Source organism: Lepisosteus oculatus, chromosome 3, assembly GCF_040954835.1.
Source record: "Lepisosteus oculatus isolate fLepOcu1 chromosome 3, fLepOcu1.hap2, whole genome shotgun sequence".
Taxonomy (NCBI): domain Eukaryota; kingdom Metazoa; phylum Chordata; class Actinopteri; order Semionotiformes; family Lepisosteidae; genus Lepisosteus; species Lepisosteus oculatus.
The window spans coordinates 35,215,032-35,233,823 of NC_090698.1; the positions used below are offsets into that span (position 1 = coordinate 35,215,032).

An 18,792-nucleotide genomic window follows, 5' to 3' on the forward strand; every position below is an offset into this window, starting at 1 on the left:
ATCTGGTTTCTAGACTGAAAACATCAAGCTCTTTTTTTCTCCAGTTGACAAAGAAGAAAATTAACATCTTTATAATCACTGAAAAGAGAGGAAAATGGTAGCTCTGATAACCTCTCCCATCCCCCCCCCAGAAAGAAATTTAAATTGAAAAACAAATGTTTTGTGCATTACAATGACTGTACCTGCAAAAACCATACTTCTATGGAGACCAGGAGAATAAAACTGTCAAAAAAATAATAATGTAGAATATTTTACAATTATTATAATACTTGTAAACAACTACTTACAAATTGAGAAGTGAATCCAAGCCTTCCTCAAAGGCTGCCTCTGACTTGGAATCAGGACTGTCTGGTGCAGAAAGTGCATCATCGCTCGAAGTCCCAAAAAAACTTCAGCAATACTTAGAAGTCTTCCCTTGTTCAACTCCTTACATGCCATTTTTTTCTGAGTAGTGGCAGTGAACAAATAGAAGTGCTCCTGTTCTCTCTATTGACATGTGCCGTTAGGGTAGTGCGCAATCATAGCAGTTGGAAGGTTAGTCTATAGACCACCTTTAGTTCGGTTGCTTTTGACCTCCACTGAATCTCTAATATTTTCAGATTTTACTGAATGACAGCTATTTTTTCACCATACACAGCATGAAAGCTCACAGCAATTCTAACTCTGTATTGGACAGAGCTGTAATAAACAAAAACAAATAGACCTCTTTATTGGTCAGACTTGTATAGACTAGTCCATGAAAACATTTCAAAGCAATGGTGGGGTGCTTATAGAAAATGCACTCACTTTTTCAAGGTAAGAATGCTGAATTATTTATATTTAGGCACTTTTTTTACTGAAGTCATGTCAATAAAGTCACATTTATTTGTGGTATACTGAAGAATGCATGTAAAAAATGCCTCCTATTCCCATGCTCATTGGAAGCCTCCTGCTCCCTCACGACAGCCACTGGTCCACTGATGACAAGCCTGTCCTTGGACATCCAGGTCTGCTTCCAACCTCTGACGTCCGCATTTGATGCTATCAGGCTGGGTCTTATATACAGTCTCCAATGCCTCACTCCTGCACTCAGAACTCTCATTTTAAAAAATCTCCCTCTCAAACTAAGACTCAATATACTTTCTCTCCTTAAAATGTACACAAAACCTCCCTAGCACCTAATTCACTTGCCCCAGGCTGTGTATTTGCCATTGCTGGCACACCATGAAACTGTGCCCTGCCACGACTGCATCATCTCACACACAGCTGGCACACTTTGAACCCATGGCCGACCACCACTGCCTTTTGACCAGAGGTGTGGTGCCAAATCCAAAGCCGTGGTTCCCAATGCAATGCATCGCTCTCTATTGAGAGCTCTGTTTCTCCACCGAACACACCCCTATATTCTCTTAGTATTTTAATACCTAGTATTTTACTTGCCTTTTTATTTGCTTCATTGTCTTAAAGATGTAAATGACATGACAAAAGCACCAAATTTTAAATACTATACAATCATCCCTTGGTTTATGAAGGTAATTGTTCCTAAAACACTGTTAGCAATGTGAAAATTTGTATAATGAAAATTAAATGAATCCAGGGTATATACTGTCTTGTACCCATTGCTTGCCGGATGAGGCCCTACTACCTGTATTGGATAAAGGACTTAGAAAATTGATGGATGGATAGAAATTCCCATTACTTTATATGTAAGAGCTTATGACTCATTTCCATGTATTAAAAATCACTCAATATTAGTCAAAATGAATGATCAAACTAAGAATTCTATTGCATGTGTATAATAGCAAAAACAGTTAACAAGACACACAAATGTGTAAAAATTCTAACTTTTTGAATATCAGCATAGTGCAACTAAGTTAATAGCTATGCAAATGACTTTCAACCCCTCTCATTTTTAATCCTTTAAGCCTGAGAAATGCTTTCCTTATTTTTTTATAATATCTAAATCACTTGGAATATACTGAATACTAATACTGAAAATAAGGAAGACAACATTTTCTACAACTAAAATTGTTAAATAAACAAGATCACAACAGAAGCAGCCATGAAGGGAAGCATTCCTATACCAAGGTGTGGATATATATAGTAGCACTTGTTTTAATGGATGTTGAGTAAGATATATTGACAATATTCTTTTCAACACAAGACAGATTTAAATAGTGTACGATGACAAATATATTTTAAATAATTATAGTTAATTTAGCTAATATTGCACAGGATGGAATGAGTAGGTTTTCGCTAAACCATTTAAATCAAATCTGCCCCACCATAGCAAAAGAGTTTGACACCCCTATACTAGGCCCTTCAGGAACTGAGTAACACCACAATTTCAGAACTTTCAGCACTGTCTTGAAGGAAGTGGGTCACCTAGTAGTTCAATTTACAGCACCAACTGTTTCACCATCCAAGTACTGACCTACGTAATACTATATATTTATATTCAAAATAAGGTTTATGTCTAAAAATGATATACAATACACTTTAAGACATAACATATAATGCTGTAATGATGATATGTACTCCATATCATCACTTAATATAAAAATATAACAATGACGTGATAATTAGACTATTTTTTACAATAATGTAGTACAAAATCCTATATTTCGAAACTCAAAAATTATAGCAACGTTATACATTACAACCCAGTTCCCCTTATTGAAGTACAACTGTCGTACTGCTTCTTCTGGTCAGAGGATATTTACCAACCAAATAGAAGATATTTGGTGAAAAGATAGATAACCACTCTTTGTCTAATGAAATACATATAGGAATGTCATAAATCTATTTACATACACAGACTTGGTAGTCGAACAAAACATCAGACTGAATAACTGTGCTACAGAACACAATTGCCATAATAACATGGTATGTTAAACAGAGTGAATAAAAATACTACGACTTAAAAGCAGTAATGATATGCTCCCAAAACAAAATGAATAACATTGTACCCCCAAAACTAAAGTAAAGTCTAAAAAAGTCAGGAATTTTTGTTTAAAGGTCCTGTTTGTTTTGCTCCCATTGCTACCAAACATTTAAAATTAGCTTATCATGATTTGCTAAATCTTGTCCTGATTAAAGCAGGATTTAAAAATGAGAAGTTGGAAAAGCAGCAACTGCTGCAGCTTAACTGTGTAAACTCCTAGATTTCTTTAAAAAATAGTATGGAATACCTATGTGGCAAAATATGGCAGCAATCCAACATGTATAGTGGGGAAAAATATTACAGATGTACAGATCCAGCCATTTGGAATGAGAAAAGCATATTGCTTCATAAATGCTGCATTACAATGCATTTTAATGCTCAACACCATTTTATTTTGTTAAAATAATGTGATGCAGGACTGTACTACTTTCCAAAACCATCAGGCGGTGCAGTGAATGCTTAATGTTGCATGTGGAAGAATTCTGGGCTGTCAAACGAAACACATGGGCTTGAATCCTGGCAATTGCCCACCTTTGTCCGATAATTAAAAAAAATAACTTGCATATCATATAAACGTTGAATTTGATATATCATAGTGTAAAATATTAAATTAATATTAAAAATAAAGGTAGGACTGTTTCACTTAGCAAGATTTCTCAGTTGGATAAATAAAAATCTTTTTTTTTTCTTCATTCTTTCTTTTGTTTCTGTTCTTAGTCCTCAGTTTCCCTCTCCACAATGTTCACGTATATAAATTATGATCCACAAACACTTTTAGACATCAGAACAAGATCCGCAGGACTATCACTTAGTCTGGAAGATCTAGATTGCATCAGCTCGTACAGACTTCTCCGACAAGGCCTGGAAACCACGGTATCACCTGGACAAGGTAACCAAGCCAGGAAGCGTCGCAAACAACGTTAACGAAAACGGAAACGCGGTAAGCAAGCTGGGCTACAAACAAGACTAAAGACCGAACAGAACAAACATCCTTTACCAACCATATTACTCGCCAATGTCCGATCCCTCAACAACAAACTCGATGATCTCAGACAGACTCTACACACAATGACACAATGAAAAATTAAAGAATGCTGCGCTTTTATTTTTACTGAAACATGGCTAACAGACAGTATTACGGACGCGGTGATACACCTAGACAGATTTTCTGCCTTCCGCATGTACAGAACTACAGAGTCCGGTAAAACCAGGGGTGGGGGAGTGTGCATTTCTATTAACAACGCGTGGTGCAACAATGTATCTACCATCATGAAACACTGCTCACCTGCTCTGGAATCACTACATTACTCTGTTTCTCCTCCCGGCATACAGACAGCTGCACAGGCGAGTGAAACCAGTGGCCAGAATGATGAAACTGTGGCCTGAAGGAGCTGTATCAGTCCTGCAGGACTGTTTAAAATGCACTGACTGGGGTGTGTTTAAAGAGGCTGCCACACAGGGATCATACACCGACGTACAGGAATATGCACTGTCAGTCACTAGTTACATCAGGAAATGTTACGACGATGTTACACTCACAAAAGAAATAAGAACCTTTCCTAACCAGAAACCATGGATGAAAAGTGAGGTTTGCAGCCATGAAGGGATGCAGCATTCAAATCGGGCAATCAATCAGAACTAAGGTCAGCCAGAATCAATCTAAACAATGGTATTAAACATGCAAAAAACACACTCAAACAGGAACTAGAGGAACACTTCACCACTAATGACCCAAGGCGCATGTGGCAAGGTATACAGGCCCTCAAAGACTATAAGAGGAAGAACATCTGTGCACCTGCCGATGATGCCTCCCTGCCTAACGAGCTCAACACCTTCTATGCTCGGTTTGAAGCCAGCAACACACAACCAGTCAACAGAGCTGCACCCTCCGCAGCTGACCAGCTGCTCTCACTGTCTGCAGATGAGGTGAGGAGATCTCTGCTAAAAGTGAACACACGCAAGGCTGCAGGACCCGACGGCATACCCAGTCGCGTCCTCAGAGCCTGCGCCAATCAACCAGAGGGTATAATCACAAACATTTTCAACATGTCTCTGGCCCAAGCCTTAGTCCCCACTTGCTTCAAGACAACCACCATCATCCCAATACCGAAGAAAAGCACAGTGACATGTCTTAATGACTACCGACCGGTGGCACTAACACCTGTCATCATGAAGTGCTTCGAGAGGCTGGTCATGAAGCACATTAATGACACCATTCCAAACACACTGGACCCGTACCAATTTGCCTACCGGCCCAACAGATCCACAGATGACGCAATCTCCATTACCATACACACTGCCCTATCCCATCTGGATAAAAATAACATATACGCAAGACTACTATTCATCGACTTCAGCTCAGCTTTTAACACTATCATTCCAGAGAAACTTGTCAAGAAACTCAGTCCACTGGGTCTCAGCACCACCCTCTGCAACTGGAGAGTTTCTGACAGGCAGACCAGGCTGTCAGGCTTGGAAACCACACCACACTAACTCTGAACACTGGGGTCCCCCAGGGGTGTGTGCTTAGTACATTGCTCTACTCCCTCCACACCCACGACTGTAAGGCCAAACACAATACCAACCTCATCATCAAGTTTGCCAATGACACCACAGTTGTAGGTCTGATCACAGACAATGATGAGAGGGCCTACAGGGAGGAGGTCAATCTCCTTACAACGTGGTGTGAAAACAACAACCCCACCCTCAACGTCAGCAAAACCACGAAGCTGATCGTTGATTTCAGGAAAATGCAAAACGGGCATGCCCCTATCCACATCGACGGGACTGAAGTAGAAAGGGTCAGTAACTTCAAATTCCTTTGCATCCATATCACCGAGGACCTCACATGGTCTCTCAACACCACCTGTCTGATCAAGAAAGCTCAACAGCACCTGTACTTCTTAAGACGGTTGAAGAAGGCCAAGGTATGTCCCCAGATCCTCACTAACTTTTACAGGTGCACTACAGAAAGCACACTGACAGGTTGCATCACAGTGTGGTATGGCAATTACAGTATTGCTGACCGCAAAGCCCTACAGCGGGTTGTGAAAACTGCCCAGTCCATCACTGGGGTTGCCCTTCCATCTACAGTGGTGTGAAAAAGTGTTTGCCCCCTTCCTGATTTCTTATTTTTTTTGCATGTTTGTCACACTGAAATGTTTCAGATCATCAAACAAATTGAAATATTAGACAAAGATAACACAAGTAAACACAAAATGCAGTTTTTAAATGAAGGTTTTTATTATCAAGGGGAAAAAAAATCCAAACCTACATGGCCCTGTGTGAAAAAGTGATTGCCCCCCCTGTTAAAACATAAATCAAATGTGGTTTATCACATCTTTAGAAAGCTGAGTTCAATTTCTCTAGCCACACTCAGGCCTGATTACTGCCACACCTGTCCTCAATCAAGAAATCACTTAAATAGGACCTGCCTGACAAGGTGAAGTAAACCAAAAGATCCTGAAAAGCTAGACATCATGCTGCAATCCAAAGAAATTCATGAACAAATGAGAAACATAGTAATTGAGATTGATCAGTCTGGAAAAGGTTATAAAGCCATTTCTAAAGCTTTGGGACTCCAGCGAACCACAGTGAGCCATTATCCACAAATGGCAAAAATATGGAAGTGGTGAACCTTCCCAGGAGTGGCCGGCCAACCAAAATTACCCCAAGAGCGCAGCCACGACTCATCCAAGAGGTCACGAAAAGCCCACAACAACATCCAAAGAACTGCAGGCTTCACTTGCCTCAGTTAAGGTCAGTGTTCATGACTCCACCATAAGAAAGACTGGGCAAAAATGGCCTGCATCGCACAGTTCCAAGACAAAAACCACTGCTGAGCAAAAAGAACATAAAGGCTCATCTCAGTTTTGCCAGAAAACATCTTGATGATCCCCAAGACTTTTGGGAAAATACTCTGTGGACTGACGAGACAAAAGTTGAACTTTTTGGAAGGGGTGTGTCCCATTACATCTGGCATAAAAGTAACACAGCATTTCAGAAAAGGAACATCATACCAACAGTAAAATATGGTGGTGGTAGTGTGATGGTCTGGGGCTGTTTTGCTGCTTCAGGACCTGGAAGACTTGCTGTGGTAAATGAAACAATGAATTCTGCTGTCTACCAAAAAATCCTGAAGGAGAATGTCCGGCCATCTGTTCGTGACCTCAAGCTGAAGCGCACTTGGGTTCTGCAGCAGGACAATGATCCAAAACACACCAGCAAGTCCACCTCTGAATGGCTTAAGAAAAACAAAATGAAGACTTTGGAGTGGCCTAGTCAAAGTCCTGACCTGAATCCGATTGAGATGTTGTGGCATGACCTTAAAAAAGCGATTAAGGCTCGAAAACCCTCCAATGTGGCTGAATTACAACAATTCTGCAAAGATGAGTGGGCCAAAATTCCTCCACAGCGCTGTAAAAGACTCATTGCCAGTTATCGCAAACGCTTGATTGCAGTTGTTGCTGCTAAGGGTGGCCAAACCAGTTATTAGGTTTAGGGGGCAATCACTTTTTCACACAGGGCCATGTAGGTTTGGATTTTTTTTTCCCTTAATAATAAAAACCTTCATTTAAAAACTTCATTTTGTGTTTACATGTGTTATCTTTGTCTAATATTTCAATTTGTTTGATGATCTGAAACATTTCAGTGTGACAAACATGCAAAAAAATAAGAAATCAGGAAGGGGGCAAACACTTTTTCACACCACTGTATACAGGACATTTATGACAGACGGTGCTTGAGGAAAGCTCTAAGCGCCATCAAAGACCCCACACACCCCAGCTACAGACTGTATGACCCTCTACCATCTGGAAAACGGTACCGGAGCATTCGGGCCCAGACTACCAGACTCGGAGACAGTTTTTACCCCCGCACTAGCAAACTAGCAAACTCCCAGCCTCTCTCACCTCACCTCTCACCTATGATCTGAACCTCATAGTGCCTTCTTTCTTACCAAAAACTCAAATACACATTGAAATCTACCTCTACCTTACATGTCAAAAAGCTCACTCCCCATTATTTCTATCCTTTTATTTCATTCTGTTGATGCATGTTTTTGCACATCTGATGTTGTTTTGCACATTACCTGTTACCTTTTGTTGTTTTGCACACTGCCTCTTGTCTCTTTCTTTTATTATACAATTGTATTGTTGTTTTTTTGTACTTCTTATCATCTGAGAGCTAGCTAAATAGCATTTCGTTATACCATATACCTGTATACGAGTATAACGACAATAAACCTGAACTTTTTTTTACCCTTTATGGTGACACTCCAAATTGAGCTTCATAGTTCACAGTGCATGGGAGAGTAAAAACCAAGCCCTGAAGTCCAAGGAACTCTCTGCAGACCTCTGAGATAGGACTGTGTCAATCTGTCAATCTGGAAAATGGTATAAATAAAATTGGCAAAGCATTGAAGGTACCCAGGAGCACAGTGGCATCCATCATTGTCAAATGGAAGAAGTATGGAATGACCAAGACTCTTCCTAGAGCTGGCCGTCCAGCCAAATTGGGTATTTGGGCAAGAAAGCTATTGTTCGGGGAGATGACCGAGAACCCAATAGCCACACTAACAGAGCCTCAGAGTTCCAGTGTAAAGATGGAAGAATCTCCCGGAAGGACAACCATCTCTGCATCACTCCATAACTCAGGTCTCTATGGTAGAAAGGCTAGACGAAAGCCACTCCTGAGTAAAAGGCATATGACAGCACACATAGAGTTTGCCAACTGGCACCTAAAGGACTATGAGAGCATGAGGAAAAAAATTCTCTGGTCTAATGAGACAAAAACTGAACTCCATATCTGGCAAAAACAAGGTACCGCTCATCATCTGGCTAATACCATCCCTATGGCAAAGCATGGTAGTGGCAGCATCATGATGTGGGGATACTTCACAGTGGCAGGGACTGGTAAAACTGGTCAGGATTGAGGGAAAGATGAACAGAGCCAAATACAGAGAGGTTCTTGAAGAAAACCTGCTCCAGAGCCCGCACAACCTTGGACTAAGGCGAAGATTCACCTTTCAGCATGACAACAATCTGAAACACACAGCCAAGACAGTGCTGGAGTGGCTTCGGAACAAGTCTCTGAATGTTCTTGACCCAGCCAAAGACCGGACTTGAACTCCACACAAGATCTGTGGAGAAACCTGAAGATTCCAGTTCACCAAAGCTCTCCATCCAATCTGACAGAGTCTGAGGGAATCTGCAGGAAAGAATGGGAGAAACTGCCCAAAACAAGGTGTGCAAAACTGGTAAAAGCATACCCAAGAAGGCTCACAGCTGTAATCGCTGCTAAAGGTAGTCCTACAAAGTACTGAATAAAGGGTCTGAATACTTATGTAAATGGGAGATCTCAGTTTTTAATTTTTTATAAATTTGCAAAAATTCCTAAAAACGTGTTTTCACATTGTCATTATGTGGTATTGTGTGTCAATTGATGGCAAAAAAGAATTAATTCATCCATTTTAAAATAAGTCCACAACACAAAGTTTGGAAAAAGTGGAGGGGTCTGAATACTTTCTGAAAGCAATGTATATGGCATATACTGTATATTTATATACCAATTAGATCATACTGCAGCTTATTTACGTGTTTGGTAATGAATGGTTATTTGTGGATAACTTCATGTGATTTGTGTGCGTGGCAGGTAGGAAACTGTAGTCTTTGTTCAAGTATTCGATTCACATTGCCGACATTTTACATTCTACAATACACGCTGTGAAGGAAATTGACTGTATCTGACTGTACCTTTAACTATACAATCTTACAGTGTTTGTGCTGCTTTCATCTCAATATATAACTGTTATAACCAATGTTGTACTGCTTAATACAGTGCCAAAATAATACATGAAATTACGGTATACATTGTTGTCATTAAGTTTAGTTTCTAAACTAACAATTATTAGTGCTCTTTTTGTGCTGATTTGTGCCGTTTCCATTTCCGATTTTGGGGGGGGGCTGGGGGAGAGGGAGATGTCACTTAGCCATGCTATAAAGGCGCAGGAGAACCAAATAATTCTCATTTGTCAGTGTTGCATTTGTCCCATTGAAAGTAGTTCAGTGGAAATGGTTCATTTCCAGGGGTACTCTCTGTGTAGAGTTTGTATGTTCTCCCTGTGTTCGTGTGGATTTTCTCCTACAATCCAATCCAGAAAATGCTTGAATGCCAATGCAAAACATCCACCCCAACCCCTAGTATTTTAATATTTAACATACTAAAGCATGATCTGTCTCTCTTTTTTCATTTTTGTCTATCACACAGCTCCGTGAACTTGCCCCACCACCCCCATCTTCTATTTCAGGCTGTGATATCACCCTTTGACCATTGAGTTAATTTGATCACCAAATCCTAGCGGTGTTTTTCATTGTTCAAAAATAACCCTCTTCATGCACTTAAGGGGGTGACTGCCATCAGTTGAAAAGTCACCCAATGCTTTTGCGTTAAGTTTTTTCAGATACAGACGTAGTAGAAACTTTCCACATATTTGGTACAATACAACAATCAAATAGTGCCAGATTTAACTGAATTAGAAATTCCCAAGTTAATAAGCACACACCTTCAGCACTTTTCCCACCAAATCATCAGGTTCTTTGAATTGCCTATTTAAAAAGGATATAGTGAGAAAAGGATTACTTCTTCAGTTCTAGAAAGTAAAAAAACATATATTTTGGAAAATATTGTCAATTGGTGGCATTAAAGAACTGGAGATTGTTGGTCTGATCCGGCTGGTAGAATTGGGTTTTACTCTTGCCATTGTCTGTATTCACTTTTGTTCATTCACGTTCATGAAGTTTTTAATATTAGTTCAGGTAGGTAGCTGCGTCAGCATGCGTAGGCTGCAAAGGAATAAGTAAAGGTTTATTCCATGTAAAAAGAAGAAAAGAGACACAATGTTCTGGCTGAGGAGCCTTCTTTGGGTGTGAGAAAGAAAGGGAAGTCAGCAGTTGATATAGCATGAAAGAACAAAAGCCAGGAGTGGAGAGGGGGCGGGAGCAGGGGGGAGGCTATTAATATTATTTTCATATCTCCAAATACATAGTGATATATAATTAATAAAGATTTTAAAAATATTATATACATTTATTTAAATATTACATGAAGAGTTTTTATTTCTTAAATGTACAGGTAATGTTCTTCAACAAACACAGGACCTTCTGGCTCTCAGACAACAATGCTACCACAGAACCAAATCATCACTCAGTTTGTTTGGACAAGCTTTTCATTTTCCATTGCAACAATCACGACAGCCAAAATATTGTCAATGACATTCAGACACTTTATTTTCAGCTACCCAAATTTCTTTGGTTACATAATTCCACATTAAGTGGACTTAAAAAAAACTTTTTTTACAACAATGACGACAGTGAGTATTCACAGAAAAGGTTAAAGCTTTATAGTGTTTTATTAAAGTATAGCAAATTTACAGTCGGAACATGCACATAAAAAAAAATCTAAAATAACCACAGTAAGTGACAGAGACCTTGATGTATGAAGGAAGTAATACTGAAGGAATATTCTTGTGTATTTTTTTAATTTTGAGCTACCACTACCAGCCATATACAGTATGTATACTATATTTATATTCCTCAATTAATATTGTTTATGACGTTCAGAAATTATTTTTATTCTTAGCTACCAAGACTTCCCTTTAGTTACATAATTCCTAATTAATATGTCATATTAAGTGGATTTAAAGAAGTACTGTAAGAAAACGGATTAAATGAAGCAATCGTTTCACTAACATCTAATGTACTACAAGTGCTACCTATTGATAATCCTTGGCCAGGCGAGGTATACTGCACTGTGCATTTGTTTTGTAATAAAATAACAAAACTTGTTTACCTGTTGGGATCATTTGGTCTCGTTCTTTCACTGTGATCCACGGCCTTTGAGGAAGTTGTTCTGGGTAAACTAATGAAAAAATAGGATACACGGATACCTCGGACAACTCAGGAACATTTCTGACTGTTCACAAATTGCTGGCATTTCTCTTACTTCAAATATGGACCAGATTTTTAACATTACATTTTTAACAATTTTAATTTTTGAGTAATGATTTTAAACAATTTTCAGATGTACTGTTAGGTTTGTCCATAGTCTGGCCCTTTTCCTCATCAACAGTATATAACAGCAATCACAGCAATAATAGCACGGCTTTAAAAAGATGTTAACTCACAGCAAACATAGGGACAGATTCAACACAAAAAATTCAAGTTCTGAAGCATATAAATATAATTTAAAGATTACCCCTTGAAACTAGAAATGTAATTATTATATTTTTGTTAGTTGTGCGGTTTACAATGTTTAGTGATGTACACTCCTGTAGTACTGATTTTTTAATTGAGATGTTAAGCAAACTCATTCACCTCACAACATGCGAAGTAAATCAATCAGTTTTCTTTATATTAAAAATTAGCAAGAAAAACACTGTAGGGTATTTCTCAATTCAGATATTTATAATTTAATGAAGGATGCAAAAAATCAGCTCTTGATTCTAAACATGAAATGAATACATACCTGCTAGATTATCAAGCATATAATTCAGTAGCTTTCTTGTTCCATTGGGTTCTTGGTATAGGTTAAGAATATCCTGTGACAAAGGATTACCTGGAGCAGATTAGAAAAAAACACTTAAGTTTTCAAATAATTCTTAAGAATGTTTGCTTTTTTTTAGTAATTGTTTTATACTTACAAATATCAAATACAATATTATATTGCTGTTTGTATTATTTTTGTAGTTTAAATACTGGATAAGGTCATGGTCTATGATCTCAATCAGTATTTGAAAAATAAAAACAAACTTAAAATATTTATTGGTTTTAAGTTTTGTTTTCCTGTTTTGGTGAAATAAAAGAGTAGCAAAGATGTGAATAAAATGATACAATTGTGAATTAAAATCTACCATAGCTCCAGTGATTAATAATACAATAGTATATTTTTAATATACATGCTGAATTTTACCATTGTTCCAGTGATCACTAATAATACATTAATAAACTTTTAACATACAGGTTGAATTTGTTTAATAAGCACCCATTACCTTCTTATTAACACAGCTCAAGCAGTTAATATGAAGCTCTCCAATATTCTACAACCATACTGGCATCACTGAAAACAACATCATGATAAATCAAATGAAACGTGCCCACTTCATTAAAGTTATATTGTGTAGCACTGAATATCAGTCTCTTCCGTCTTCTAGGCATTAATGAAGCTGTCTCAAGTGTGTCACTAGCCAAATTTATCCTGTTTTTGCTAGGAAACTTGTTAAAGTTTTACGTGATAAATTACTTTTTCACATTTAAATTACTTATTACTTTATATAAATTACTTTTTACATTACAATGTAGGATACTCATTCAGCCCAGTTTTAAAACTTTTGTAGTAAAAGTATAACTTAGTGTTGCCAGTCCACTGAAGACACAAATATCTTAATGGGGGCAATAAGATCCAACCAAGATGGAATGAAAAGCAGAACTAAATACAGCAACAGAGCGCAAGAACTACCTAATCCAGCTTTAGTGCAGGAAAGAATAGTAATATATTGCCTTCCTGATAAGTGATTCTATGGGAGGGGCAGTCAAATTTGTTACCTGGATTACATACCAGCAAATAATTACGGCATTCATCTTCTATTACGGAGTTCAGCACTTCTGAAATGATGTCTTAACCTACAGATGCAGCCATTTAAAGTTCGCGGTACAACCCCGTACTGTGGCAACTACGCGTGCGCATCCGGGCCGTACCACAGTACGTGATCAGCTGGCCAAAATGACTGACAGGGGCACTCGTGGTGCTTTGGTCGGTAGTGGAAAGATTTAATCATTTAATCATTTTAATGTGCACGTTTTAATCTGGTTAGTATTGAATATTTATATGGAATTTTACAACTAAAGGGAAATTTTAGTAGCTGAGCAGAAAAAAAGAGGAGCAAAACGCATCTGAAGGTCATAAACGATATTAATTTAGGAACATAAACACATTATGTAGACTGCATATTGCTGGTCTTGGTAGTTTAAATAAAAAATACACACCAGTATTCCACTTTCTCCCTAAACATTTTAAGCATCAAAGTCTTACATGTGGTTATTTTGGAAACGTTTTTACGTGCTCCTTCTGACCATGTTACGGTTTACTGTTACTGCCTGCACTTTTCCTGTCTGTGGGGGGGGAAGGGTGGACTGTCTTTCATTAGAAGGCTAGCCTATTGTACTCTACTAATGTAGAGGGGGTGGAAAGTGCCCGCGGTCATTTAATTAGTATTAAAATTCACACTGATTCCCTTGTGAAGATATGGACCTAAGAATATCCGTGCGTGGTCAAAAAATGGCAAAAAAACAACAAAGTGAATGTACTTTATACACAAAGCAAGTGTTCTCACAACTCGAGGAGGTTTCATGAAAATGCTATAGGCCTGCCAAAATTGTTTTTGAACTTCAAGCTTACTTTAACCCGGTTTTCATTGTCAGATTGTGACTCAAAAAAGGCATTTAATTAAACACGCGTTTGCGATTTTAATCAATTACTGTATTAATGGAAACACATTCCGTACAGATACAGTAAAATCACATTCTCCTGTCTTCCCATGGTGTAAACGAATTAGCAGGTTATTGAGATAATGCATTGCCCACTGAGTGGAATGTTCTCAAGTGTAAAAAGAGTGATAACTCTTAATAATTCTGTGTCGCATTAACTCTTCAGTTTATTCCGCCAGACAGTACATGAATATAATTATATCGTTATTAATTTGCTTAGATACGCGATTCTATATTATATTCCTTGTTAATCTAATTCTAAAAGTATGCATTTAAGCTGATAACGAGCAAATTCACAGAAAAGGTAAAAGACTATCACTTTTCACAAAGTATATAATCTTAATATGGTCAGAAGGAGCACGTAAAAATGTTTCCGAAATAACCACATGTAAGACTTTGATGCTTAAAATGTTTAGGGAGAAACGGAATACTGGTGTGTATTTTTTCTTGAAACTACCAAGACCAGCAATATACAGTTCAGTTTACATAATATGTTTATGTTCCTAAAGTTTATGAGCATGTGAAAGGCATGGTGAATCAGAGATTCTCAAGACTTACTTTGTATGATTGGAAACGAATATGTGATTGGATCAACTAAACGCGGTGGTGTTACTTTTTGTCAATGAAAAAATTTAGTCTTTTCGTTTACAAAGACGATTACAAAGAATGTGGACCAGGGTAATACTTTTATTTTACAGCTTGTCCAAGGTCATTCATTATTAATACTATTAGTAATATGTTCAGTAAAGACTGATGCATAAAATATTTCTGCATAATTAAAATATTTATGATAAAGGTAGGTTGTGTACTTTTGCCCAACTGAGCAATCTTGCTTTCAGAAAATATATAAACTTTTTAATGAATGATGATTAACATGCTGTAATACACAGTTTAAATTTAAAAGCTCCAATGCTGTACATGTGAGGTTAAGCTTTATTAGCTCCTCCTGGTGGTTTTACAAGGTCATTCCGAATACTTTTATCATCATCTAATTTACATATGGTAATTTCCGGAATGACGTGTTATACCACGTTATACCACAGTGTACCCCGCTTGTTTTGAATGGCTGCATCTGTATGTGCTGCAGAAAAAAATGTAAATAATTAAGGATTCGATGAAGACTTGCAACTGCATAGAATCCAGCTGTCAATATTTAGTACCTCAGGTCCAGAGATCGTTGTGTTGAACAGAAATTACCAATGTTTTTCATTCTATTTGATCTTAAATATCTTATTGAAGCCTTAATTAAACACAAATTGCTTGATTGGAATATTTGAAATATTTTTCTACTCAAAAAGTTTGGACTTTTTAAAAATAGCTAGAAGGCAACCTCCAACATGTTTAAAAGCTGAAAATGAATCAAATTTATTAGGGCAATTAAGATTTCAGATTGTGAAACACATTTTTCCTGGGGCAAAGTCCAGCAGGTTTATGGGCCTCCAAGTCCAAGATTGGAAACCCCTAGTGTAGATAAATCATCAGAATTGTTCTGTTCACAGATGCCCCCCCCACCACAAGAATCCTGAAATTTTGAATTGTACTGAACATAGTTTAAAAGGTGCACTAAATTAAAAAAATATAAAAGATAAATACCTTTCAAACCCAAAGTTTGCAACTGGAACAGCCGTCCAAGTTCATAAGGCAAAAAACGTAACAGATTGTTATTTAAAAGCAATTCCCTGAAAGAAAATAAAACTTATGCGTGACATTTGTGTTTTTCTTTAGAACAAATAGCAACAGAACCACACATGGGTGTTACACTTTTAAAACCATAACAGCTATGTTTTATACAATTTCCCTACCTCTATGTAATTATATAATTTATATATAATTTAGGCTACCAAGTAAGAAAGTTTGCAGAGTTTTAGAACACAAGAAAAGTTACGAATGGGAGGAAGGCAGTCGGGTTACCTTGCTTTTTTAGTTACTATTAGTGTAATGTTTTCAGAACTTCAGCTTTAAGAACTTACTATGGAATTAAGAATTCCATAGTCAGGTTTATTTCCAGAACTTGAGAACGAATCTCTTTCTGGCTTGACTTTTCACGTGCAATCTTGGAAGGAGATAGAATTGAATACAAAGATATTAGCTACTTTTTCTACATTAAGAGTAGTTTGCAGGATGTTTTAGCTATAGGCAGGAAGGTTAACAGTTTTTAAGCCATTTTTAATATTTTTGCTTCAGCTGGATGCACAGAAATAGGATGTGGTAGTATTTCAACAAAAACAACCACAGATTTTCTGTTTTGCTTATTACCTTACTCTTTAAATTTATTGTGCAGATACTTTAACTATGCTGGATCCAATAAAGACCTTGTATCAGTTGTAACCACATGGGACTCCCTGTCACTAGTACATATAACTATCTATGCTTCTAGTAATTGAATCCCCTACTATTTCTGATTCTTCTGTGTGTACCTAAAATAAGTAAAAGTACATAAAAAAGTAAAACTATAAAGGGCACAATAAAATGTTTCAATACAACTGGAAGATTCTTAAAATGCTGAACTACTGGACATAAAGAATGGGTTGAGATCCAGACGTTCTTGCTAGTTCCTCTATTTGAAAAAAGCTATTAATGTAACATGGCAAATTCAGTAAACCAGTTTATTAAGCCATACAATTAGGAAAGAATCTAGACAATTATTTCAGATTTCACAAATTTTAATAAGATTTATAACTTCAAATTATACAAAATATAATAAAAGGAAACGCAATTTAGTTGTTTGGCTGATGTGTAGACCTTTATGAGATGAGGCGAGACGATAAAAAAAAATGTTACGATGCAAGGAAGGGTGCTGCAAAGTGAATGGCTCTGAGGTTTTTCTAAATATTCAGAGATCTCAGGTCTCCCCATTGGTCCAGCCACTAGGAATTTAACAAACTTAGAAGACACTAAGGCCCCAATGGTCACTGTACACCTCTAACCCTCAGAGCTCAAAAGGGCTCAAATGATTCAATTCCTTGAGGAATTTCTCAAACCACAAGAACCCAAAAACCTATTGCTCTGGAGACTGCAAAGGGGCGTTTGAGTACCAAAAGCCTCAAGCTTTAATAACCTTCAATCCTTAAGGCTTTGGGGAACATTTTGCACCTCATCAAACTCAAAGTCCTGAAACTAGTGAGTAAACAAGGATCCTGAGACTGACACACCTAACAAATTAAAACCAGACTGAATACCTTGAAATCTAAGAGCCTAAGACTAGCATTCCAAGCCTCTAGGACTCTAGTATTCAATCCTGGGTGGTTCTAGACTCACAGAACCTCACAGATCCCCAGATGTCACAGATGGATGTATCCCAGGCATCTTGCAGAAATGTCACTCCAAGTTTGGAGGGATTCAACAAACATACAAGGTGTTCCAAGACACAAACAACTTTCCCTATTTGCACAGAAACAGTCCTAGCTCCACTCCACCTCCAGCAGGCTTCCCCCTTCCCCGTTCCATCAATGATGGACTCATCTCCTCCTAAATCTTCTTAATTCATGTGCAGATTTTGGCTTTCCACTCCTCTCCTCCCATTCTCCCTGAGTTTGGACACTCATTTTCAACTGCCCATTTACTCCCTGCACCACACCACACCCTCACTAGTCTGTCTTTTGTTCCTTGATGCTTTACTTATCTGATAGTTTACTTCTCTCCCTCACACCTGAAAAAAGGTTCCATAGCTGACACATTGCATTTTTTCTTTTCCTTTCAGCATGGAATAAACCTTTACCTGTTTCTCTCCAATGGGTTTGCATACTTAATAATTCAGATAACTGACACCTCCCATAATACATCAGGCACTCTACACACAGGTGTTTCATATGCTCTTGCACCTGATGGATCATGAGCTAGCAGTGAACTGGAGGAACAGCTACAACACCCTCACAAAGCACCTTAGGTACATCCCTATTTTCCACATCAATGATGTAAAGTTGATTGCAGCTCAAACGCTAGGTGCTCCCCGCTATCCTCGTGCTTCAAAATCAGCCCATTTCTATGAACCTTCCATTTTTAACAGTTGCTTGGCTTGATAATGGCAAACTGCCAGATCCCCCTATCTTACATGTGAGCTCACACATTGTGGCTCAACCAAAATTACAACACTACACCACTGGGTAATTATCACCTGCTCCACAACCTGGGGACGTTTTGCACAAAACTTGTAGAAGGCTTCTTGGAGTGGTGCACACAAATTAATGTGCTGCAGTTGGGAACAATTGTTCTGGTGCTCCTTCTGGACCTTGCAGCTCCTGTCATTCCAGTAGCTTGTGTGCCAACTTGAGCGAGGCAGAAGGTACTCTGGCACCTGTGACCCAAGATTTTCAAGCTCAAGACCTCTAA

General features: G+C 38.0%; 1 protein-coding gene across 4 annotated transcripts in view; it reads right to left on the reverse strand.

The window, feature by feature from the left end:
• The window catches only part of cnot6l (CCR4-NOT transcription complex, subunit 6-like), an 89,283-nt gene that overhangs the window by 32,655 nt on the left and 37,836 nt on the right, over positions 1-18,792 (reverse strand). For 3 of the 4 annotated variants that reach the window (XM_006626753.3, XM_015364700.2, XM_015364684.2), the window contains exons 4-6: positions 16,057-16,142; positions 12,446-12,535; positions 11,771-11,839 (exon numbers count right to left, since the gene is read on the reverse strand). In XM_006626753.3, coding sequence (XP_006626816.2) covers positions 11,771-11,839; positions 12,446-12,535; positions 16,057-16,142 — 245 coding nt within the window. The remainder of the gene's footprint in view (positions 1-11,770; positions 11,840-12,445; positions 12,536-16,056; positions 16,143-18,792) is intronic. The other variant, XM_015364692.2, reaches the window with a different exon arrangement.